At 41.9% G+C, this 27,129-nt stretch overlaps 1 protein-coding gene across 1 annotated transcript in view; it reads left to right on the top strand.

Annotated features, from left to right (window-relative positions):
* The window catches only part of CCS (copper chaperone for superoxide dismutase), a 40,602-nt gene extending 22,200 nt beyond the window's left edge, over positions 1-18,402 (top strand). The window contains exons 5-8 of the mRNA XM_089656550.1: positions 6,624-6,684; positions 13,220-13,297; positions 14,233-14,336; positions 18,184-18,402. Coding sequence (XP_089512676.1) covers positions 6,624-6,684; positions 13,220-13,297; positions 14,233-14,336; positions 18,184-18,334 — 394 coding nt within the window. The 3' untranslated portion in view covers positions 18,335-18,402. The remainder of the gene's footprint in view (positions 1-6,623; positions 6,685-13,219; positions 13,298-14,232; positions 14,337-18,183) is intronic.
* Positions 18,403-27,129: the final 8,727 nt, after the last annotated feature.

The following is a 27,129-nucleotide window of genomic DNA, read 5'->3' as shown; positions in this document are numbered from 1 at the left end:
CCTCTAATGCTGCCTTTAATTGCTAACAATTCCCGATCCCCGATATCATAATTCCTTTCCGAGGGGGAGAGCTTCCTTGAAAAGCAAGCTAGCGGGTGCATAAGTTCCTTTGCACCTACCCTTTGCGACAATATTGCTCCTACAGCAACTTCTGATGCATCCACCTCTAATGTATATGGTAATGATACTTCAGGGTGGCTCAAGATGGGAGCTGCTGTGAACAGTTTCTTCCAGGCCTCAAAGGCGGCCTGTGCTGCTGGGGTCCACTGAAAACGTACCCCCATCTTTGTGAGTTGGGAGATGGGGGATACCAGGCCTGAGAATTTTTTTTTTATAAATTTCCTATAAATATTGGCAAAACCAATAAATCTCTGAACCCCCTTCTTATCCGTGGGGGCCGGTCATTCTAAAATTGCAGTGATTTTCTGGGGGTCTATAGCGATCCCAGTGGTGGAAATGATTAGACCCAAAAACAAGATACTACGCTGCTCGAAACTGCATTTTTCGGCTTTGGCATAGAGCCCGTGCTGGCGAAGTCGCTCCAGCACGCTCCTGACATGTCCCCGATGCGCCTCCAGAGACGAGGAAAAGATCAGAATATCGTCTAGATAAACAATTACAAAAAATCTCTAAAAATATCATTCACGAAATGCTGAAACATGGCTGGTGCATTACATAACCCAAATGGCATAACTAAGCATTCGAAGTGCCCGAATCGAATGCGAAAAGCGGTTTTCCACTCGTCCCCTTCGCGTATACGGACCAGGTTATAAGCGCCCGAGATCGAGTTTTGAAAAAATAGATGCTGTCTTTAGCCTTTGGAATAACTCAGCGACCAAGGGAAGGGGGTAGCGATTCTTGACTGTGATCCTATTTAAGTCCCTATAATCGACACATGGCCTCAGGGACTGGTCCTTTTTTTTTCAACAAAAAAAATTCCTACCACAGCTGGTGATGTGTAAGGGCGGATAAATCCCTTCCGAAGGCTCTCATCAGTATATTCTTTCAATGCCCCTAGCTCTTGTTCTGACAGAGGGAAGATTCGGCCAAATGGTATTTCAGATCCCGGGAGAAGGTCAATAGGACAGTCGTAAGCCCGATGCGGGGGAAGAATATCTGCTCCCCGTGGGCTAAAAACGTCAAGAAACTGATGATAGGCCGAAGGCACAATTTGGGCTAATTCGGTATCGGTACTCACACATAACAAGGTTGGTGTATCTAGTGGTAACCTGGGTAAGCAATGCTCCTGACAATAAGGTGAGCAAAACTGAATCGACCCGGCTTTCCAGTCAATTTGGGGGTTGTGAGCTCATAGCCAGGGAAGCCACAAAATAACTGGAAATAGGGGGGACGCAATGGCGTCCAAACGGAGAAGTTCTTGATGACCTGCCACTGTGGTGTGTATAGGAGGGGTCTCCCTATCTACCGTCCCCGATTTTATTCGAGACCCATCGGCCAAAAAAATGTTCAGGCCTTGCTCCTTGGTGAGCAATGGAATTTGCTGCTGAACTGCAAAGCTAAGGTCAATAAAACAGCTACACGCCCCGGAGTCAATATTAGCTGTCACTTGTACAATTCTTCCGGGGAGCTGAAAAGACACAGGCACAGCTAAGTGAGTGGAGTTGCCTGTGCACGCAGGAGATATAGCAGAAATAAAGGAAGAGCACTTAGGGAACTTCTCTGGACAGGAGCACACAATGTGACCCGCTGCTCCGCAGTAGAGGCATAGATTGTTCGACCGGCGTCTCTGGCGTTCTTCTGTTGAAAGGGAAGGCTGTATCAGACCGAGCTGCATGGGCTCAGTCCCATCTGACAGTTCCGGACTCCGATTGCCGACAGTGGTACCCTTGGCAGCATCCAGGTGGGTCTTGACCCCTGGCTGGACCTCTCCTGTCTCCGTTCCCGCAACCTGCGGTCAGTCTGGATGGCCCAGTCTATTAGGTCTTCCAAGGAGTCAGGTACTCCTACTCTTGCCAATTCATCTTTAAGCGGGTCAGACAACCCTAACCGAAATTGATGACGCAAGGCTGCGTCATTCCACTGTCTCCGCTCCAACGCCTAAATTCCGCTGCATAATCCTCCGCAGCCCAGCGTCCCTGCTGTAAGGTATAGAGGGCTGCCTCAGCCAAGGCAGCTCGATGCGGGTCATCATAGAGTTGCGCCATTGCTTTGAAAAAGGCAGCAATGGAGTTCAGGTGTGGGTGGCGAGTTTCCATCAAATGGTGAGCCCATCCCTGGGGTTCACCCTGCAACAAGGATATAATGAACCCTACCTTCACAGATTCAGACGAAAAAGTCCTGGGTTGTAGATCAAAATATAGCTGGCAGGAGTTCTGGAAGGCCCTGAACTTTCCTCGATCCCCATTGAAACGTTTGGGTCTTGGCACTCGCGGTTCTGGCGGGGGGATGGAGAACGCTGCTCCAGCGGAAGGTTCTGTGGAACCCCTGGCAGAAGGCGCACTAACCGGGTCTGATGCTATGGGAGCAGGTGCGGCTAGGCTCTGAACACGTCCCTCCAAATGCTTATATCCTTCCTTTAGCGTTTTATTGGCTTGTGTGAGCGCCGCCAGGTGTTGACACATATCTTCTCAGGGAGAGGGTCCTCCTCCAGACTCTGTCATGGCCGTATTGTTCTGTTATGGACCAGCCGGCGGTAGCCTCTAGCGCTCCACAGACCGGGATTCCCTAAGGCGCGGAATCTAAGCCCCGACCTGCTTGTTCACCAGGGCCCCTGATGGTGGGGATGGACTTGAAGCAGGCCGAAACCAGGTCGCGGCCCCTGGGTGCAAACAGCTGTGGTAGAAGCACTTGCCGGTGGTATATAGCAGGTGAGAGCCTGATGTGAGGAGGCGGAATGAGCGAAGTCAGACAGGCCAGGTCGGTAACGGTGGAGGCAGGATGGTACAAGCGGCAGGCAGAAGAATAAACAGGTCACAGACCGGGTTCGGTAACGGGAGATCAAACGTGCAGGATTTGGCAGGAAAATGGTCAGACAAGCCAAGGATCCGAGCAGGAGACAGTCAGCGAATCAGGGTCAGGCAGGGTCGGCAACAAGGCAACCTCTCAGGAAAAACAGGATACAGGTAAAGACCATACGGCAACTTGAGCATAGCCATAGCCTGTTTAAATAGGGCGCCCTGTGCCCTCATTGGTGCCAGGCACGCGTCCGCGATCACGAGTGCGCATGCGCGACCGCCATTGCCGTCGCAGGCGCCCAGGTCCTAATGCCCGCATGTTAGTGCGCCACGGTAAAGCCTGGGGTCCCTGACACAGCGATTCCGCCCGCTATTTGAAATTCCCTAGTGTTAATGGAGCCTGACTTTTTTTTTTTTTTTCCAGACCAGCAGATGTAAGGTTATGCTTTGGGGGCTAAGAATATGCATGCATCATACATACTAGGGGGGTACAACTGGGGGAATCAATGGTGGAGAAGGATCTGGGAGTTCTGGTAGATCACAAGCTTAATAATGGCATGCAGTGCCAAGCTGCAGTTTCTAAAGCAAGCAAAATCCTCTCTTGTATTAAAAGAGTTATAGAGAGAGGTATAGAGAGATAGAGAGAGAGATCATGCTACCCCTGTACAAATCATTAGTAAAGCCTCATCTGGAATATGCAGTTCAATTTTGGGCACCAATTCACAAAAAGAACATTGGGGAACTGGAGAAAGTACAGAGAAGGGCAACCAAACTGATAAGAGGCATGGAAGAGCTCAGCTATGAGGAAAGATTAAAGGAACTGAATGTATTCTCTCTTGAGAAGTTGAGATTAAGGGGGCATATGGTCAACATGTGTAAATACATCAGTGGTTCATATAGTGAACTTGGTGTAGAGTCGTTCACCCTGAGGTCATCACAGAGGACAAGGGGGCACTCTTTAAGTCTGGAGGAAAATAAATTTAATCTCCGAATACAGAAAGACTTCACAGTACGAGCTGTGAAAATGTGGAATAGACTCCCTCAAGAGTTGGTTCTGGCCGCCAGCTCAGTGGATTACTTTAAAAAAGGTCTGAATTCTTTCTTGGATACACAGAATATAACTGGGTACTAACATTTATAGGTAAAGGTGATCCAGGGAATATCCGATAGCCTCTCTGGGGATCAGGAAGGAATGCTTTCCTCTGCAGGAGCAAATTGGATCATGCTTTGCTGTTGTGGGTTTTTTTTTTTTTCCTTCCTCTGGATCAACTGTGGGTATAGGATTATAACTTTTTTTTTTTTTTTTGGTTGAACTGGATGGACTTTTGTCTTTTTTCAGCCAGACTAACTATGTAGCACCAGGGACAGTACCTACAATGAATGAAAAATGTCCTTTGTGCTGGTGGCTGCTGTGTTGCTTGAAATCGTCAATCTTTTGTCCTTCGCAGTTGGAATCTTCCAGTTCTGCAGGGGTCAATACAAGTGGCTAGACCCATCACAGGATCTTTTGGTGCTATCGGTTCCCACACTGAAAAGCACATTATGAATGGAGGAGGCAGACCATTCATTTATCCACCTGTCCTCATAACACTTTCCACCAGTAATACAGACTGCCATAAAATGGAATGAAGGCAACGCTAATGCATCTCTCCCGGAAAGTTGCACATTTGAAATTTATGTCAGAAGTACACGTGCAAGTAAATGCAAATAAGCATCAGTGTTTACAAGAGCACGGCCACGTACAGTTGTTGTACACAGGCACAATTTGAATTTTTTTCAGGTATTTACCAAAACAGATTCAAGCTATAGTCAAGCTAATGGATATGGGCTGAAAGTGCACACTCTGAGGTTTAATTTGAGAGTATGTACATCCAAATTGGAGGAAGGGTTTAGGAATGGCAGCTCTTAAGAGTAGCCACCCCCCCTTTTTCAAGGGACCAAAAGTAATTGGACAATTGAATAAAAAGCTGTTTCGTGGCCAGGTGTGGGCTACTCCTTTGTTATTTGTCCATCAATTAAGCAGGTAAAAGATGCCTGTGTCCAAGTGTGTGTGTGTGTGTGTGTGTGTGTGTGTGTGTGTGTGTGTGCGCGCGCGCCCGCTCCACCCTTTGCAGCTATAACAGCTTCTACTCTTCTGGGAAGGCTGTCCACAAGGTTTAGGCGTGTGTCTATGGGAATGTTTGACCATTCTTCCAGAAGCGCATTTGTGAGGTCAGGCACTGATGTTGGACGATGTAATGCCTATGAAATGTGTTGGCCTTGGACCCTTTTGTTTCTTGGGTAATTTTTACAATAAAGCATTGTTGCCCCAATGCCAGGAGCATGAGAGGTGACTGGTGTCATTTCTCTAAGCTAAAGGAACAGAGTCACCATAAGAGTCACAAGATATTCTGCTTAGAGCAAGATAAAAACTTGTTTGTGGGATTGAACGTGTTTACGACATCTAGTAATCTCACATTCGAAGATAAGAACTTGTTTAAAGATGTCTACTTGCTTGAGAAGTTAAAAGTTTAGGGTAGATGAGAAAAAGTTTAGGGTAGGTAAGAAGCTGATCTGAAGCAAAACTGTGACTTTTCAGATAACTATGTGGACTCAATATGGTGGCTGAGCGTGACTGTTATCCTCACAGAACGTTTGTGCTAGCTCCTCCTAGAGTGGGTATGGCGCCCGCCCACTTATAGAAAGCTGCCAGAAAAATGGTTTAAAAGCCGGGAGTTTAAACAGGTTCGATTAGGAAGCCCTCCTAGTTGCCAGAGGATGCTCTGATGCTGGGACTCTTGCCAAGGCTATATGGGCTCATCAATTGGTTGCGTTTCTCCCCGTGACCCCCTGGGCAGTATGGTTCCGATGTGATTTGTTCCTTCCCGCCTTCACATAGCTTTGGTAATGTCTTAATTCTATGCTGTGATGCTGTCAAATAATATGTCTATTTCATACTGTAATGCTCACATTATTATTGGTATGTGTTAATGCAGATTGTGATAACTATAAGATATATCCTCCTGTGTGTCGTGTGATAATAAAAGTGGAGGTTTTGACCGTGCAAGAATATTGCAGTTGGATTCTGTTATTTCTTGAAGTGCTGAGTGAATGCTATCATGTGCCAGGGCAGGTATTCATTTGGTAGAGGGTCTTTCAAATCCGTAGAATATGTAATGGTGTAAATACTGATTAAAAGTACCTGTGTGTGAATACCTGTCGAGTGTGTGTGTGTGTGTGTGTGTGTGTGTGTGTATATGTATATGTATGTATGTATGTATGTATGTATATATATATATATATATATATATATGACTTGCTTTTAGTTATTGCACCCATGTAGCAGAATACATTTTGGCCTAAATTTATAACTGACTTTGAGTTTACTATATGTTTTTTATAGCTGAAAGTAAAAAATTTTGTTTTTCTTCAAAATTTTTGGTGTTTTTTTGTTTATAGCGTGATAAATAAAAACGCACAGGTGATCAAATACCACCGAAAGAAAGTTCTATTTGTGTGAAAAAAGACGTAAATTTCGTTTGGGTGCAGCATTGTATGACCGCGGAATTATCAGTTGAATTAGTGCAGCGCCGAGTAGTAAAAAGAGGCCTGGTCATTAAGGGGGGTAAACTCTCAGGAGTGCAAGTGGTTAAAATGTGCTCTTTTTAATTTTTTTGAGCAGTGTATATAAAACTGTGTATGTGTAACATTGCTTTTATTTTTCTATAGCTGTGGTGGACATTATAATCCTCGTGGCAATAATCATGGAGCTCCTGGAGAGGCAGACAGTGTAAGTGGTTCTTTAATTTAATTTTTTTATTTTTTTTTTACTTTTAGGGGCCCAATAAATTAGGTATGCTATTGCATAAACCACAAATCAATTTACATTGAGTGGTTTTAAAAGATTTTTAATGTTATGTTTAACAATAAGGTGCAAATTCGATGTATTTTTAAACTGTTTTTTTTTAGACCTCTAGCCAACCAGTTCAAAGAAATCCAGCAGAAATGTATGTTTTTGTGCGTTTTTTTTATAGAACATATGATTCTGAAAATATATCCTTTTAGAAAATCAGGTTGTATTCATATTACTTTATATAAACTGCAAGAGGTATTTAAAAGAAGCTTAGTGCTGATAAAACATGGAGGTGCTCACTTCTTCCCTTCCCTGAAAATGCTACTAATCATGTAGTAATTTCTCTTTCAATGGCCTAGAACAATTATGCAGATCAGGAAATCCAACTTTGTTTGCTGCAGAATCCAGACAACCAGGCAACTAGTATTTTTAAAACGAATGCCAGTCTATATATTTTTTTTTATTACAGGTTTATGTTAAATGGAAAATGTAAAAATGTTTTCAGTGAACATATTTTGAATATTTTTGTAGTATAGATCATCCACTGGTGGCAGAATAGATTAGTAGCAGCAATGAATCTTTCTAACTGCTCAGCAAACATAAGATTCCAGACCTGTAGGGAGTATATTGTTGCATCAGCCAACCTGTTGACTTGCACTGTGAGATGAAGCAGTAAAGCATAGCCATTGTTTTACCCTGTAAAGAAGGAAGCCGAGCCTACCTATGTAATAAGCAAGTATAGCCCAAATGTACAGTACAGTAAAAAAATACAAAGTATACTGAAACTTTTTTTTTATTTAACCCACATTGAAATATTATTTTCAAGGTGATCTATGTTATATATGCCAGCAAAAGCATGTCTGCTTTAGAAAGGCTAGGGTTGGGGATATTCCAAACAATTCTAAAGAAGTGTCCTTGGGAGTATGTGCAGGAGAGGCATGTGGGACAGGTCACTGAGAGATTGATGTATATCCAGTGCAGACTCCTCAGTGAGGGGTTAATGTGCATACACTGCTGACAAGTCACTGAGGGTTTAAAGTGGTATTAAAGCCTACCACCCTTTTTAAAATCACCCCTGCAGTGTTATGCCATAATGTGCTATCATGCAGTTCACACTAGCACATTATGACATACTTCCCTTTTAAAATGAATCCTTCTGGTGCTGTGCTGTCACAATTGCCAACACTCCCATCTTTGTCTGGCATAACTTAACTCACACAAAGTGAGGGTTGACATTTACATTAACAAACTTTGCTGTGTATGAAAATGACTAGAGAGTGTTGTGTTGTGTGGGCCATCGCACTGTTGGCATTGATACTGGCAAGTGTAGCGTGTGTGGTCAGGGCAGGCTACAGAGGAAAGACCAAAGAGTGTTCTACAATACACGTACATTCTTGCGCTACAGATTCTGACAAACAAAGCAGCCTCTCCTCCCCTTCCCACACAGTTACTGAAACTTCCACATGATACCATAAAATAAGATATCTAAAATAAAATAAAAACAAAATCCCAAAACAACTTTCTTTATCATCTATTGAGGCACAGCCACCTACAGAAGGATTCGACACTGCCAAAAAAAAATTAAAACGTTTATACAAGTACAGGATCACCCCTCGTACCACTACATATACCAGATTTTTGCTAGTGTCTTTTTAAGTTGTACTGTACTGGACTAACCTACTTCTTTTTCTTTTATATTTTCTTCAATAAGACTCTTCTCTACACCGCTGCTAGAGCTGATCTCTATGATTAGACACTCTGGAATGGCTGTCTGGAATGGCTGTCTGCAGTCTATCTTTTGAAGTGCTGTCCAGACCCCATTCTGGTAACAAGTTTGTCATGAAGCGTTTTGAAAATTCAGAACTGCTGGCATTGCCTCAACGCTTATCTTGTCTGAAAACATACTTTGTGAGAAGGCCTATTGGGCCTGAGCATCAGGATGTACTGCAAATTTTGTAGGTGGTGAAGTACCTTTTACATTTCCCACCATTTTTTTGTTGATATCATATCCTGGGGGGAGTGTTGCGTGTATTCCCTTTCCCACCATACAATGAATGACATACCCACTGCTACTCCTGCTTGCAGAAGAGTCACCTGGCACTCCAAATTCTCAGTTTTTTCCTGCTACCCATCTACAGTCATCTGACCGTTACCAGCCACCAACAACATGTATGTTTCTAGACATAGAGGGGACAGTTCTACTGCAAGGGGTGATCCCAGCTCACACTTCCCTAATTGCTCCTGGGGATGGCTGTTCTCTGCCTTCTGAAGGTGTTCATGCTTACAACCCAGAATCCTTTTAATTGATGCTCATAGAGTCTTATTTGCTATTAAAGATCTGCCAGTTCCGCTGAGTGTGGCCAAGTGTCCTGCCTTAGCGGCCAGGGTTTTTACTGCAATCACACAGGACTTTGTTGCCCAATTCACACAATTTCTGACTTTCTCTGACCGAAGAGGTTTTAAGCGAGCTCCCACAGCTTCCCGTGCAGATTCTATGGCTGATCTGCCTGTAGCCCTAGAGGCTTCTGATCCATCATTTGCAGGAACAATTAACAGTTCTGACTTGCTTCAGTCTGTGTCTAATGAGATTTTTCTTGAGGAGTTGCAGTCTTCTGCTATTATTCCAGAATTAAGAGACTCTTGTTTTGGCTCTTGTCAATGCGTTGCTTACCACTCTGAAACTGGAGGAGCAGCCTGCTGTCTCCAGTCTTGGGTCTTTCTGAGCCCCTGAAACTGTAAAGACCTTTCCATTGCACCTGCTCCTTGATGGCCCAAGTGTTAGCCTTAGTGCATTTTTATGGCATCCATGTTGTGGAATACTGGGGTGACCTGAGAGAAAAAAAAAATAGATGACACATGATCTGTTGGACAATGCCCCTCTGATTGTCCAGATATTTCAGCTATTCAGCTGGATTCTGGATCTTCAGAAGTGGACACTGGAGTCTGCTCATCATCTTCAGGTATCTTAATCCGGGATGTTTCTTCTACAGAAAATCTTCATTCTTTCTGATCTCATATTCTTAACCGACTTTCAGACAACTCCTGAAGTGAAGGACATCTTTGGGTAAGCTTCTTTGAGGCAATCCCTTTGCTCAGGACTCTCCCCAGATTGTCTAAGCACTACAATCTGTTATTATAAGACAAGTTAAACAAGGTTCTGAGCAGATCAATTTGTCTGCCACTGGAAATCAGGTAGTCCTTGGTCATGTGGAACAGTCTTTCAGCTCTGGAGTAGCAGAAGTCCTCCTTTTCCACTTTCTTGATGATGCTATCATTGGACATCAGCCTGGGGAAGAGACATAGGCTAGTGCAGGGGCCCTCATTGTCATAGAACTCTTGTCTCTCAGTCTACATCCTGCAGTTTTATGATATATGCTTGTTTTTACATTGCTGGCCCATCTCCTTGGCATTTTACCTGATCTCAATCCAGTTGAAGGAAGAGGAGATCTTGCTGTAACAAGAAAAGTAGTTTTAATCCTGACCTCAGCAGAGCTTCATGTTCTGTTTCTGTTTGGTATGCTCATCTCAGGTGCAGACAGCTGACTCTTCTCTAACTGTTAAGGCTTCTCTAACTGTTTACATCTGGATATGGGGCAGCGGTCGTTACACCTGGGTGCAATTCAGGACCTAGGTTACAGGTCGAGGATGTTGGATGTGATCTCCCTGATATCTTTGTTAAGCTGCATGTTGAACAGATTTGTCATTAGATGCAGGAATATTCTAGTAGTTGCAGTGGATGCTGTGGTAACGCAACAGGATTTATATGCCCATATCTAGGCTTTACCTCCTCCTACAAGTGCTCCTCACCTCTTTTGAAGACTTGTAATGGAGGACTTTTGGTGATCTTTCTTTCATTGGATTGACTCAGGCAAATGTACTTCTATGACTATTTCTTTGCGGGCTCTAACAGATCGGATTTGGGGAGTCAGTAGTGTCTCTAAATCTGTGATTCTTACGATGCTCAAGAACAAAGGCTATTTCAACAAGGTTTAATGGGGGCTTGACCCTATGGCTGTCGTCCCCTTCTTGTAGATATGAACTAAGCAACTCAAGTTTAAATTCTTCCTTGCTATCTTTGGTTAAGAATGTTAACCTACTATCAGTTGCTCAAGTTCTTATATTGAAAGTTCCCATGTAACTTACAGAATTTGTCCCTTGTGACTCTCTGGGATCAAACGTGGGTCCTCTACATTTTCAGGAACTACCATTGGACTTCCTAGAGGCGATTCTAATTGACTTTCAAGATGTTCTTTCCTGGTAGTTTTTACCACTGCGAGGTGTCTGAACTGACAGTCTTTCCATGTGTGGAACCCCATTTCTTTTTGGACCTGTAATAGGATCAGGTGAGATGTGCCTTGTACCTTCTTCCAAGCTAGGTCAGTTTCAGATATATTCTGATATTCTCTCTTCAGTTCTTCTGTCCTGCTCTAGGTTCTCCAAGCTGTTCTTTCTTGTTTGACTGTGGTTGAGCCTATGAATCTCTCTCAGCCACTGACTCCTTTTTTTGTCATCCCAGATAGACCCTGTAGAGTGAATCAAATACGCCACCATTGTGGACAGTTCAGGTAGACCAGCTTCCAAACATATGGTCATAATCATCAATGTTTTCTTCTTTCCCTGTCAAGACATACTTCACTTGCCTTGTGAGTGTTTCTTGATCTTCCAGCATCAAACATTGGTTTCCCAGTGCTAGACCACCACCTGGCCTTCTGATTTCATGTTTTTTGTCAAGTGGGGGTTGTTGCCTCATCTGGTACTAGCTTTGGGCATATGGTTCTTTAGGTGGCTCTTAAGCTTTTTTGTTGTTTGCATTGAATATATTAGCAATTGTTTATTGTGTTGCCCATCCCTCCGGCCGCTTTTGGACATACCAAAGACAAAAGATTTCTGTGTACCTTTAGTGAAAGAGAAAGAAAAAATAGGATTTTTATACTCATGAAATCCTTTTCTTGGGGTCCATTGAGGGACACAGGTCACACCACTTTGTGTTTTTGATTTTTCTCTTGTTGCTACTCTCTTGTGTTTTTGATTATGCTCTTGATACTACTTTGATACAAAATTGAGGCATGCTGGTAGTGGAAGGGGTTATACTAGGCTGTACTACTTTTTATTGTTTGCTATTGTCCAATCCTTGAGTAGGCAGCAAGCAGTAGAACTGATATAGAAAAGATTTCCTGTGTCCCTCAATTGACTCCAAAAAAAGGAAAAATGCTATACTTCCCCTTAACATGAAATGGTCAAGTCTTTCAAAGCATGTAATCTAACATTGGTGTTAAAATGCATACACCTTGCATTGAAATACCTGTATTTATCTTAAAAACATGAGTGCTTGAACAGGGAGATGCCTTCATTTTACCACTCTTGTATGCATGGTTTGTGGGACAGTTTTAAAGCACGCTTGCCATGAAGAAAAAAAAAATCAGCCCTTTCTATTCGTGAGTCTATTCTTGCAAGTTCTTCAGACATCTGGCCAGTACTGCAGTTAGCTTGGATTAGTGTGTTTTTTTTTTTTTTTTTGCTTTTTTGTTTTTTTTTATTGTGCACATCAAACTCCATTTATTACTTTTTATTTACCCATCAAGACTGTTAACATAGATTTAGGTTGACATTTTAACATAGGTCCAATTTTGGTAGTATGTGTCCTAAGTAAAAGCATGACAGATGAATTGGTTAACGATGTATATAATTATTTAGCAGTAGGTTTCTTTTGGACTGATGAACTGTAAGGGCTCATGCACATGGACCGCACTCTGCTTTCAAAATGTATATAAATGTTCAAGGTATAACAATAAAGTTGTTCTATACACAAAACATTGGTTGTTGTCCTTTTTGTTTCACACTAGGATGCATTACCCTAGCTTGCATGTAATTGACAGTACAAGAGTTTTTTGAAGTTAGACTATAGAAAGAAGTAAATGTTTGTGTGAATTGACGTAGAAATGCATTTTGATGCATGTATATAAATTCACAAAATATGTAGCATTTAACATTATATTGTGTGACGTAGAAAAAAAATTATGAGACATTAACAAAAATGGCTGTGTGCATGAGCCCTGTAAAGACTAATATGTTAATGCCGAACTCTATTCAGCTTGAAGTAAAAGAAATCCCTTACTCCACAGTCCTGCAGGAGTCATCACTCCAGTTTGTTTGATCCTAAATCAGAATGTGGGTGTACCCTGTATGGCATTATGTACAATTCAGGACTAGCAAAGGCTGCTGGTTCTGCATTGTACAGGATGCATTAACTAGATTAAATGGGCAGCATGAATGGAGAAGAGGAATAACTTCGAGGGATTGGATGTTAACACCTGAACTGGTTGGAAGGAAGCCTGCTGGACTGTGGAGTAATGATCTCTACTGGAGCTTCCTAGACTAAACAAGTATTATAACTTGTATATATGTGAAGTAAGGGGAGAGTCGTCTGGTTGCAGCTACCAGTTCATTATTAATGTTGAAATTTTCTTTTTAGCATATTGGAGATTTGGGAAATATCTTAGCTAGTGATGATGGGAGAGCAATGTTTAGAATTGAAAACAAACGGGTGAAGGTAAGGATCTTGGATGTTTATCCATATAATCATTTTGTATACAGTATTCAAAGACTTGTTTATACCAACCCCTTACTCAGCTGTACTTCGACAGTCAGTCTTTGTGGTATGCTAGTCCTGTGAGTCTTTTATATCATCATAGAGTTCAGTTTATATTAGTTTTAATAAATATCAAACATAAAAATATTCAAATAGTGGCACTCTCAATATCTCCTATTGATAGACAAACCAAAATTTGTTTCTTAACTTCTTCACGCCGGCCGCACACAAATGTGCGATCTCCCAACGTCTGGGCCTAGACACCTAGCGGCCGCACCTTTGCGTGCAATTAACAAAAACATATGTGCTGAGAGCGCGTGCTGCCAGCACTTATGTCAACTACAGCTATGTCTAATTATTTATTAAACAGGTGTCCAGCAGACAATTGATTATAAAAGGGCGTTACTTAACAAAGAAACCCTTACCATTTCATGCTGTCTGCAATGGCACCACATGGAAGAGAAATGTCACAAGGCCCAAGAAAGAAAATAATTTATTTACACAAGAAAGGTAAAGGCTACAAGAAGATCAGCAAAGCTTTACTTATCAGTCAGAATACTGTAGCAAAGGTGATACAAACATTTAACAAAGATGGTAGTTTGTTAAATGTTTGAACTCAAGGCTGTCACTTGCTTTTGGAATTCTACTTCCACCCCCTTCCAATAAAAATATCAAGCTTAATTCAGTTATTCACACTTGTTGCATTTAAAATGCATTTCATACTTTTTTTTTTCATTATTATTATGTGCAAACTGTATTAAACAGAGTATCATTTTGGAGTTTAGCTTTAACGGAGATCAGATTTATCCCTTACATTGTCTTATTTAGATAAAGTAGTTTGTACTTGAGAACTAGAAATCGTTTGCATAAATGTCAGCTTTGCCTTTATTTCATAGGTTTGGGATGTTATTGGACGTTCTTTATTAGTAGATGAAGGTGAAGATGATCTTGGACGTGGAAATCATCCTTTTTCTAAAATTACAGGCAATTCAGGCAAAGGGTAATATATTTATTATTATTATTATACAGGATTTATATAGCGCCAACAGTTTGCTCAGCGCTTTACAATATAACGGGAGACAATACAGCAACAATACAGTTCAATACAAGAGAGTTAGGAGGGCCCTGCTCCTTGGAGCTTACAATCTAAGATTTGAAAAGAGAACAAGAAATAAGACCCTAACAGTATCAAAATCAAGTTCTTAAAGTGAAATTTTAATATTGAGAGGTGTGCTTAGAAAAAGCTTCTTTTATTTATCTGGTTTAACTAATTTTTTAAATACTGCTTAAGAAGCGTTATCTGGGGTTGGACTTTTGTTTACTTACCGAAACGTCCATCTAAAACTACATATCCATCTAAAACCCATCTGTCCACATGATGACAATCCTAATATAGAGGACTAGGCGATTCAACAAAGTGGCAGACCATATTTGCTACTTAATCACTTGAGCAGCTCAGTGTACATTCCAAAGAAGACCATGAGCAGGCAGATATGTTTCTTTTATTGCAGAAGAGAGATTGCATGTCTCTTCTGCAACAAAGAGCCTGCCTGTTCACAGATGCTGAAAGTGAAAGTTCTGCTTTAAGGTGTGGTCTTCCAGGAAGCCTCATTACAATATGTAGGGTTCAGTCAATAATCCAATATGGAACAATTTACACCTCTGTGAACTTCTTAAATTGGAGGGGTTTGAGCATTAGCAAACTCACGGTACCATTGTGCTACACTCCTTGTATTTATAACATCCTAAACATGTATCACAATTTACACAAGTAGTTTAACCTTCCTAGACACTTTTTCCAATATCTCCAATTCCGTCATGTACTGACTTTACAGTCACGTAGGTATAACTTCAGTTTTGAAGAATTAACTGAATCTTTTGGAGGCATAAACTGTGTGTCCACAAAGAAAGGACTTTATATCTTCATTGACACGTGTGCAAGCTAAAAATGTTATGCCATCTAAAAATGTATAAGAGATGCACTCACTGGCCACTTTTATTAGGTACACCTTGCTAGTAATGCATTGGATCCCCTCTTACCTTCATAATTGCCTTAATTCTTCGTGGCATAGATTCAACAAGGTGCTGGAAACATTCCTTAGAGATTTTGGTCTATATTGACATGAGTTACTGTTGCCTTTCTGTCATTTCAAACCATTCTCCTCTGACCCCTGACATCAACAAAGCATTTTCGTCCACACAACTGCTGCTTACTGCATATTATTATTTTTTTTTTTTTTCAGACCATTCTCTGTAAACCATAGAGATGGTTATCTGTGAAAAATCCCAGTAGATCAGCAGTTTTTTAAATACTCAGACCAGCCCGTCTGGCACCAGCAACCATGTCACATTCAAAGTCACTATCCCCATTCTGATGCTCAGTTCGAACTTCAGCAAGTCGTCTTCACCACGTCTACATGCCTAAATGCACTGAGTTTTTGCTATGTGATTGGCTGATTAGCAATTTGTGTTGCAAACAATTGAACAGTTGTACCTAATAAAGTGGCTGGTGAATGTAGATAGAGGTCCATTTTCCTAAAAACGATGCAATGTACATTTTCTTGTACATTTACATATTCCCTACACAGAAGCTTACTCAGTTTTTTTGCATAGAGCAGTGGTCACTAAATGGTGGACCGCGGTCCGGAACCAGACCAAGGGACAGTCCCATCCAGACCACAGCCACGCCACCGCTGGGTGCCCTCCCTCAGGGCCGTCGGGCTTAGGATGACCGGGCTGCACAGCAGAAGGTAAGCGGCGCCCACGGTCTGGACGTGGCTAATACAGACCGCGGCCGCCTCTCACCTCCCGCTGCGTGGCTATGCCTAAAGTAGGGCCGACAGGAGGAGCGGAAGTGACAGCTCCAGTGACAAGCAGGAAGCGCCGTTGGCACAGGGACACCTCTTTGGTTGGCCACTGCACTAAAGGGACAACAGCGGCCTTTCTTAATTGCCCGCCAGCACACTGTGACAGGTCTGTAACGGTGGTGGATGGGCTGTCTCTACTGGACGGGCTGTCTCTTTGTTGGAAGGGCTGTCTCTTTGTTGGATGCGCTGTCTCTTTGTTGGATGGGTTGTCTCTTTGCTTGACGGACTGTCTCTGTGCTGGATGGTGATGTCTCTTTGCCCAGTTGAGTCCAGCAAAGAGACATCCCAATCCAGCAAAGAGACAGCCCAGTACAAGAAGAGACATCCCCATCCAGCAGAGAGACATCCCTGTCCAGCAAAGAGACATCCCATCTTTGCTATATATTTGCTGTGTTGTTAGGGGCGCTGTAAAAGGGAGCAGTGATGTGAATGGAAATGAGGACACTGTGGGACTTCTTTAAAGAGGGGACTGTGATGTAGAGGGGACTACAGTGTTATATCGCTAACGAGGTTCGGACCTCTGCTGGAAGGAAATTTTGCTGACTGCACCTCCATAAATTTTAATTCAAGACCCTAGCATAGAGTGTAGCACACCACATTATTTTGCTTTTTGTAAAAGGTTTTTTGATTTTACATTTTTTAGTGATCTAATAGAAAAAAAAAAAATAGAAATGTATGGCAAGTTAGTTTTTATCTAGTCAGATCTGTGACTGGCCTGTTTTAGTTCCAACAGAACTATAAAAGCTCTTTGCCACCAGACTCTACACCAGAGGTGCCCAACCTTTTGAAGAACAAGGGTCACTTAAGTGACTTGGTAACTGATTGCGGGAAACAATGAGCAGTGGACACGGACATGACAGGTCCGTGTCCACTGCATATGCAGATCGGACACAGCCTAGTCAGGCCCTCTGATCTGATCCACCCAGACATAAGGGGACAGATCCTCTTCTGTTTTTTTTTTTTTTTTTTTTAGCAGATCAAATTGGAGGTAAGTGGGTGTAATTGGACACAAGTCCGTTTACAGTTTCTGCTCCATAGAGGTGAATGGAAGGTCCGGACAGGTGGACCCGATCGGACCAGTCGTATGAAAGGGGCCTAAGACTGCTTTCACACTGATGTGCTGCGGTTTACCTGCACTGTGGATGCAGTGCACTTGTGGCTTTCCTGCAGGTTAGCTGCACATTGCCGTAGACTTCCATTATATCCTGCAGGTGTGGTGCACTTTCTGAAAGCTTATCAAAACTCCTTTTATTCAGGAGTTTTGGTGCACTTTCACAAAGCGCACCAAACACGCAGGTAGTAACAGATGTTTATGGCTCAGTGCAGGTAACAAGGGGATCGATTTGAAAGCAGCCCAGTAACCACTGCAAAACGGAAATGCCCATTAATACACTGTGATTTTAGTAATAAACTGACCTTTAATAACAGTCTTTCATTTAGGAATCACTCTTTCTTCAGGTATCGCTGGCTGTTGCTGTCCCAGGTGGAGTGCATGTGGTATCATTTTGCCTGTGACAGGATCCGGCGCTATACAGGAAGCATTGGCTTATGCAGCTCTGCTTCCTCTACCACAACACTGATGCTCTATGATGGCGGGTTGACAACCCACGCCCTGGGCTTTCCGACCCGCTATCCCAGAGCAGGAGGTCACGGGCCACATCAGAGGGCTCCACGGGCCACATATGGCTCATGGGCCACTGGTTGGGCACCTGCTCTAGTTCGTTCTATAAGCCTATACTTGGAATCTCAGTTTTGGGTATACTGACTTTTGAAATGACTAATAGAGGCTTGTCTAGTGGGCAGTTTAGGATGAGAACAAATTTCCCTGATTGTCAAACTGTTAATGTAGAAAAGTTGACCTAATTCACTTTTCCTTTTAATCTCTATCCATAACCCTATTTAAGCCTGTGAGGATTTTTTGTAAACTAGGGAAGCCAAAACTATATTCATTCTTCCTAACTAAAGTTTCATTTTTACTAGCTTGGCCTGTGGAATTATTGCCCGATCTGCAGGTCTTTTTGAGAATACAAAGAAAATTTGTTCATGTGATGGAGTTACTATCTGGGAAGAAAGAGACCATCCAATTGCTGGACCAGGACGAAGAAAACAAGACACTCATGCTAATCTGTGAGAAAAAAATCTGCCTAAATTGTTAGCTTGCATTACATCATCCACAATAAATTTACATCTAGAAATTGATAGTTGAGATGTAAAATTTTTCAATTACATTTGTCTTTTTTGAGATCTGTGTGACATTTCTTGCAATGTGCTAGAGAATGCTGCAATATGTATAGTTTTATTATTTTAGGTACTTCTATAGCTCTGTCAATTTACGCAGCGCTTTACATATATATTGCACATTCACATCAGTCCCTAACCCTCAGGGGGTGTACAATCTAAGGTTCCTAACTTACATTCATACACATATTAGGGCCAATTTAGACAGGATCCAGTTAACCTACAAGCATGTCTTTGGAGTCTGGGAGGAAACCGGAGTACCCAGAGGAAACACACGTTGGCACAGGGAGAACATGCAAACTCCAGGCAGCTGGTGCCATGGTTGGGATTCGAATCAATGACCCTAGTACTGCTAGAAAAAAGTGCTAACCATTTAGCCGCTGTGCTGCCCCAAATTATGTCTGTGTGCAACGCACCAGCATCAGCTACAAATATCCAGAGAAAGTACGCAGAGAGATGTTTAGCTGCTATACGTTTAGCTGCTATGGGCAGCACAGTGGCTAAATAGTTAGCACTTCCGCCTGGCAGTACTAGGGTCCTTGGTTCGAATCCCAGCCACGGCACCTCCTGCTTGGAGTTTGCATGTTCTCCCTGTGCTTGTGTGGGTTTCCTCCGACACTCCAAAGACATGCTGGTAGGTGAATTGGATCCTGTCTAAATTGTCCCTAGTATGTATGAATGTAAGCTAGGGACCTTAGATTGTACACACCTTGAGGGTTAGGGACTGATGTGAATGTATAATATGTACGTAAAGTGCTGCGTAAATTGACGGCGCTATAGAAGTACCTTAAATAAATAAAAATAAATATATGTTTCTGCTGCACAGTTTCCATTGTATCCTGGCTTTAAAGGTGGCCATGCATGGAGCACAATTTGTCTAGTAATTAATAAATCAGCTGAAATTCAAGCCATGGGTGGCCCTGTTGACATCCTCCCACCCAGCATACTTCAATGTGAAAATTGAAGGATCTGGCCAAACAAATGTCAGCTAAACAGCAACTGGATCTATCATATGCAACCACTGTTCAGGTATTCTAACCGCTACAGGTTTCGGTTGTCGGTAAACAATAGCAACAGGGGAGATTTTGCTATCTATGCTGCTTAGCAGGGCTAAATGACAGAAATCTTACAGTGTATGGCCAGCTTAAAGTATAACAAAAGGCAAAAGTTTTTTTTTTAGTTTTGAACAGAGTGGAGATGGATTAGAACCCCTGTCAGTTTTATTTCCCTGCCTATGCTCTGTTATGAGATTCACCCTCTCAATTTGCCACCATTATCATTGAAAGTAAAAGTAAAGAAAATTCCAAATATTGTGTTGTCCCCAGAAAAGTAATGGAGGGGAAATCTTCCAATGGGAACACTAGTTTTGGTAACTTGGGGGGGGGGGTCCAAAGGGATTCCCTTAATTTGCAGGGATTTCCTCTCACTTTCTGTTTGGCTATGGGACAGGAATTGAAGGGAAATCTTCAAAATGGGACATAGATGGCAAAAAAGGGAGGGGTTATAACCCTCCCTTGTTCTATTCAAAATGGGAAAAAAAGTTTTGCCTATAGTTCTGCTTTATAGCTGAACTCCAGCCTTCTGTCACTTTAAAATAGTTTGTTTGGACGAACTGGTCCAAACAAACCGTTTACTTCATTAACAGATTTGTCTGCTGTGAGCGCTGTATTAATAATCTATGTAGCATCATCTACATACAGTATAGTATACAGTGCTGTGTTCTTCGTGTCCTGCTCCTGGAAAAAAATTGTGTCAGGCTGATCACTGCTCAGCCATTCACAGGACTCCTTGTAATTTTATCAATGAGTAAAAGGCCTTCTCTGGTTGGCTAAGGTAGAGATTGTTAAGTAATCCACCCACCTCTCCACCTCAGCCAATAAGAGGAAGGTTTGTACTTATTCATAAAATACAGAGTTTCCTGTTAATGGCTGAGCAGGACAGGCAGTTTTCGTCTCGCTGCCAAAACACAGTGCTGTGTACTGTATGTAGCTAATGCTACATACAGTTTAATCAGCGCTAACAGCGGGTGCATCTGTTAGCGAAGGTAAATGCCTTGGTCCAAACTAACTATTTTAAAGTGACAGAAAGCTAGAGTTAGGCTTTAATTCAACAAGCTGGTTGATTCTGACACGTGCATATGAATGAATACATTTCCTTTTAAGAATGATCTAGGTTTTACTCATAGGGGTCTATTTAGAAATGATTTTTTTGTGTGATTCGCACAGCGAATGTTTGAACCACATTAATCTGTCTGTATTTTAAGCAATTGGCTATCATTATGCTGTGTGCTGATTGTGAATCTTGAATTCACTGCAGACTGAGCTTCTCATAGTGTGCATTACAGGCTGCAGAAAATCAGACAGAGCCTGTCTCATTTCCTCGCTGGAGGACATTCAGCATCATTTAGCTATTTCTCCCCCAACCTGACTGACCGTTCGCCACCTCTTTCACTTACTGGATTTTAGTTCTTTCGGTCACGGGGGTTCAGCATCATGTAGGCACCTAGGGCAGTATGCATGAAATACAGCCTGTTTAGGAACACTCACATTTTCAGACTGACACCCATCCATCAGGGTATTTTGATATTTGCCTCCAAGAGCCAGCCAACTGCTTGCATCAAGCCAGAGGGCTCTTAAGAGAGGCGTACTAAGGCAGATCCTGTAATATTTTTAGGAAGTGGTGTTATTTTCAGCACCCTGCCGGTCCCTCACACCAGTCATGACTTTAAATGTGATGGGTGGATTTTGATTGTAACTAGAATGTCTCTATTATGCTGGGCGCTGATAGGTGGGTCCTCTTACAAAATGACAGGTGCATAGGGCGATTTCTCTTGGATAGCTGAATGATGTAAAATACAGTCTGATGAATGTTCACTCTGTGAAAAGCCTTTAAAAATAACCCCCCTACTATTCTTAATATAATTGTTAATTTATTTCTTCCTCAGGGTGTTTGCACAAGTGCCTAAAGCCTCATACATATGATGAGAATATCAGACGAATGATCGTCCATTTGTCTTTTTTTCATGCTAGTCTTATATTGAAAATAAATGGATTATCAAAGTTACAAAAATTTTCGTAAGACAGAATACAATGTCCTGCGCTTATGTAATTATTGTAATGTATTCTTTTGTTTCTGAGAATGCGCATTCTTGGTCATTTTTCACGCACTTGGTCACAATTTTTTACGGACGAATACTGTACTAATTAAATAAATAAGTTTGTTATTGTACTTTGTAATTTCGTGCTTGTCCCTTCAGATAATTTTGCTTGAATGTTATGATCAGCTCTCAAAAGCTGTGTACGAACGATCAGGATGATCACTCCAAAAGCAGTATTTTTCGTCTGATTTTCTCATTGTGAGTACTAGGCATGAGTAAATTATGCAGTACTTATTTACCAAATGAATAGCCAAATTTAATGGCAGACAATGCACTAGAGCAGTGATGTTTCTCCATTGTTACATCAGCATAATCTATTAACATGAATAGGTTAAACAATGTTTTAGTATTGTCTGTTTATTAAGAAAACAAGAATGTACAGTATATTACAATGCACATTATATGTACTATATGACATCAAAATGTCATGTACCATGGTTTGCGAAAAATAAAAACACATGAGTGTAACATATCAAAATGTGTTTGTTTTTCCCCTCTGTACATCATTGATGTATCATCTCAACTGTTTTAAAAAAACAATTCTAAACAGTGAAAGAGCTATAGTAACAAATATAGAAAGGATTACTACACAGTACCAAAGCTAGGGGGGTGGGTATCATCCCTACCAAACATGGGTACATGTAAAGAGGAAGAAGCATGGTTAGAATAGATTGGAGTTCTGACTTTACTCTGACTTTCCAGATCAGTACTCAAAGTTCTGATGCCAGTGAGTCAGCATTGTAGCCACAAAACCTAGCATTTTCACAAGGTCATCAGCAATGGAAGCCCTCTTGTTTTTCTCTGGAAAGGATACTTTAAAGTAAACCTTTTCAGAGGGAACTTATTGCCTGGCTGTCATGCACCAGCTTCAATACTTTGTCACTAATACATTGGGGTGGATTTACTAAAACTTGTTCAGTTAGGATTGCACAAACAAATAAACCTGGAATCTGATTGGTTTCTATGCAGAGCTGCACCATATTTTGCACTCTCCAGTTTTTGCAAATCAACCTCATTGTACTGGGATGCAGGCAGAAGACAGAAGCACGCTGTATTATAATTCTAAAAGGGGCCAACACCTCCTGGCTCTCATCCTGTCTAATGTATGTGCACATTAGATTCTTCTAACTGAATGATCAGATTTTTTTGTGTATGTGCATATATGTTTTCCCACAATTGCCTTCTGCTGCAGTCTTGTGGGAAGCATTAAAAGCACTGGTCTCTTCACAAAATGCACCATGTGCACTCAGAAGCAGCCAAGTGCTGAATTAAACAAAAAGGTGTTAAAAAGTGACCTCTATCAATATCTTAGTCTGATGCATTTTTTCATTTTGTGAAAACTATGTTAAAATTACTTTGAAAGATAAGTTCATCCCACTGAACAAGTTATACCTGTATTTAACACATTCCACTTAGGAGGAGCATCTCGCCCAGTAGTCAATCTGCTGTGGGCTAGGTTGACGCTGCTCCTTCGAAGTGGATATCATATGGTGTCCTGTCAGAAGGCACTGCTCACTGGGCCACACAGCATCGCAATCTATCACTAGCTGTGTCCACAGGACACAGCCGATGACAGATCACTACTCCAACCCGCTGCCAGTGTTATGTGATCGCTGTGACCAATCACAGCAGATCACATGAAAATTCTATACAATGAATGGCTTCCTTTCACCCCATTCGATTGTATACAAATGGGTTGTTAGCTGTGATTGGTCACACGGTACAGACAGGGCCAATCACAACCCATCTGTACCATGTGATGATCTTTGGCCAGTCACAGCTAATCACAACAAAATACTGAATGTTTCATTCAGTAAAAATGATTGCTAAGATAAATTAAATACATTGGTATAAGCAATCATAATGTGTATATATCCCTGATCACTGCCACACCAGTTATATTATAATACTGCACTGGACTGGTGGTGACCATATGTTAAAAAAAAAAAAAAAAAAAGATTTTTTTTTTTTTATTTAATTTTTTCAAAAAATTGTGGCAAAAAATTTACAACTTCAGAAAACTCGCCATGCCTCTTACTAAATACCTTGGACTGTCTATTTTCCAAAAATGGATCATTTGGGTGTATTTGTACTATCTTGGTATTTTCGGGCCTTAATAAATGAGATTGGCCATCAATACATCAGGATTGATCAATTGTCCGATATACACTATATTGCCAAAAGTATTGGGATGCCTGCCTTTACACATATATGAACTTTGATGGCATCTCAGTCTTAGTCCGTAGGATTCAATATTGAGTTGGCCCACCCTTTGCAGCCATAACAGCTTCAACTCTTCTGAGAAGGCTGTCCACAAGGTTTAGGAGTGTGTCTATGGGAAAGTTTGACCATTCTTCCAGAAGTGCATTTGTGAGGTCAGGCACTGATGTCAGACGAGAAGGCCTGGTTCGCAGTCTCCACTCGAATTCATCCCAAAGGTATTCTATTGGGTTGAGGTCAGGACTCTCCAAGCCAATCCAGCTCCTCCACCTGAAACTCACTCGTCCATGTCTTTATGGACCTTGCTTTGTGCACTGGTGCACAGTCAAGTTGGAACAGGAAGGCGCCATCCCCAAACTGTTCCTACACAGTTGGGAGCATGAAATTGTCCAAAATGTCTAGGTTTGCTGATGCCTTAAGAGTTCCCCTCACTGGAACTAAGGGACCAAACCCAACCCTTGAAAAACAACCACACACCATAATCCCCCCTCCACCAAACTTTACACTTGGCACAATGCAGTCAAGCAAGTACCAGTCCCCTGGCAGCCCCAAACCCAGACATGTCCATAGGATTGCCAGACAGGAAAGCATGATTCGTCACTCCAGAGAACATGTCTCCACTAATCTAGAGTCTAGTGGTGGCGTGCTTTACACTGCTGCATCCGACACTTTGCATTGCACTTGGTGATGTAAGGCTTGGATGCAGCTGCTCGGCCATGGAAACCCATTCCATGAAGTCCTCCACACACTTTTGTGCTAATCTGAAGGCCACACGAAGTTTGGAGGTATTTAGCTATTGACTCTGCAGACAATTGGCGACTTCTGCGCACCATGTGCTTCAGCATGTGTTGACCCTGCTCTGTCATTTTATGAATCGTATCCCCTTGATAAAGTCATGTGACTAGAGACGAAACGTGTTATGGAGGAGTGTGCGGATGACATCACGACGTCATTCATCGGGACAGCGGCCTGTAGTGCTCTACAGCAGGCAATAGTATTCATTGAGTGGACCCGTGCTCTGCCTTGCAATTTATTATGGATGGTGTCTGTTTTGAGCTTGTACAGGACTCTGCTGCTGATTTGATACTGCCATCTTGTGTTTAATCAGTACATCACTGGATCTTCATCATACCTGATGCAAAATAAACCTCCAGAACGTGAGTGTATTTCATATGTCTTAATTGATGAATAAAAGTTTATAAGGATAAAGCACTATGTCGAGTTCTTTTTAATGAGGAAAATGGCTGATACAAAGACGCTCATCTAGAGGGAGCTTAATTTGGAGTCTTCATTCAGCAAGCTGATCTTCTGAGTCCATATGGGACCAAAAGTGCAGTTAGACCGTAACATTGTATAATTTGAGGTCACACTGCGTGAGGTGAGCAGATCTATGGCGGTGGATGTCTTTTCACGGTAATTGATGACAGTTGCACATGTTTTCTTTATCCAAAGGAGGGTTCACTGAATGAACACTTTTTATTGATTGAACTTGATTTTTGATTTACTTTCATTTGATTCATACTTAAAAAATATTTTTACATTTTTTTATATCTTTTTATTTTTTTTTTAATATATATATACCTTTTCATACATTTCTATTTCAGTATTTTTTCTACTATGATTTTTCTTCTAATAATTATTGATATATTTTTGCACTTTGTTTATTGGTAATGGTATGTACCATTGGTTTATGTAGCGCAGCATTTTTTTCATTAAATTTTTTGATTCTTTAGCAGATATACTGCTACAGGGCGGCACAAGTGTGCAAAATCACGTATATATATACGTAATTTTGCATTTCCGGGTAGGGGGCACGCACGCACACCACCATTCACAGCTTCGGCTGTCAATCACCAGGTCCCGGCCGGTGATTGCTTGCCGGCGTCTGGTGATTGCCAAGGATCTCCGACAGGGAGGAGAACTCTATGTAAACAATACAGTTCTCCTCCCTGTCAGCTTGTGCACACTGTGAGCTTGTGCACACTGCTTTGGATGGCTGTGCACAGCACAGCCATCCAAAGCATTGTGATTAATGAAGCACACACACAGTTAACCCTTTGATCACCCCTCATGTTAACCCCTTCCTGCCTGGAGCCATTAGCACAGTGTCAGTGCTTATTTTTTAGCGCTGATTACTGTATTGGTGTCACACTTATAAAAAACTCTCCTAGATGATTATAAATTGAAACTTAAAGCCCTATTGAGCACAGCCTATCACAAAAAGGTAATTGATCTAGGAGAATTATAATTCTTGTACAGAGAGTTATTTACCCATATTTTTACCATCTACCGAAGAATCATAAGAGCCCCCCCCTGGAAGACCCATCATTGCAGCAGTGGAAAGCTTTAACCAGTAGACTTTCTCAATATGTAGATTTTTTTCTGCAACCCATAGTCCAGGCTCTCCCTTCATATGTTCAGGATTAACTGCACCTGCTTGACACCTTGTCCGATTACCAGTGGGAGGATTCTTATCATTGATTCTCTCGATGTTAGTTCTTTGTACACCTCTATCCCCTATGAAGTTGGCCTCACTGCGGCACATTATTTAGCTTTAGAATCTGATCTTCACCACAGGCAGGTGCAGTTGATCCTGGACAGTACACGTTTTTGTTTGGAACATAATTGATTCAAGTTCCAGGGGGAATACTATCTTCAAGTGCATGGCACTGCCATGGGTGTATCCTTTGCGCCATGTTACACCAACCCCATGGGTTGGTGGGAGGAGTCATGCATATGGAGAGGTAACCCCTATGCTGCTCACAGTGTCCCTTATGTGAGGTACATCTACGATTTCATTGTCATCTAGGATGGCCCTTACTCCTCCATCACCTCCTTTGTCAGTTATTGTAAAAGTAATCAGTTGGGCCTATCTTTTACCCATGTGTGGAGTTCTGAATCCTTGGTGTTTCTCAATCTTGAACTGTCCCATAGGGAAGGATGTATAACATCTAAGACTGGTAATTCGTATTTACATTTTGATAGTTCTCAACATTCAAAATGGATTCAGAATATCCCTATAGGACAGTTTTGTAGGCTTAGAAAAACTGTATTTTGATGCTTACTATGCTGAACAGGGTCAGATCTTGATCCACAGATATTTGGATAAGGGTTATGATCCAGAATTGGTTTATAGAGCTTACCAGGATTGTTCCTTGGTTACTAAAAAAAAGATAGTTGCTGTCAACCGCTCTTGACTCGCTAGCGCCTTTAACCACAGGAAACATCAGACCCCGACCGCTCCAGCCCTGGCAGACTGATCATACCAAAACTCTCAAATGATGCAGTCGTGTGCTGGAGCGACTATGGCG

This window comes from Staurois parvus, unplaced genomic scaffold (genome assembly GCF_062004578.1).
Source record: "Staurois parvus isolate SC_StPar_1 unplaced genomic scaffold, SC_StPar_1.0 ptg000916l, whole genome shotgun sequence".
In the NCBI taxonomy this organism is placed as follows: Eukaryota; Metazoa; Chordata; class Amphibia; order Anura; family Ranidae; genus Staurois; species Staurois parvus.
Note: the sequence above shows the minus strand (reverse complement) of the source record. Positions and strands in the feature narration are given on the sequence as shown.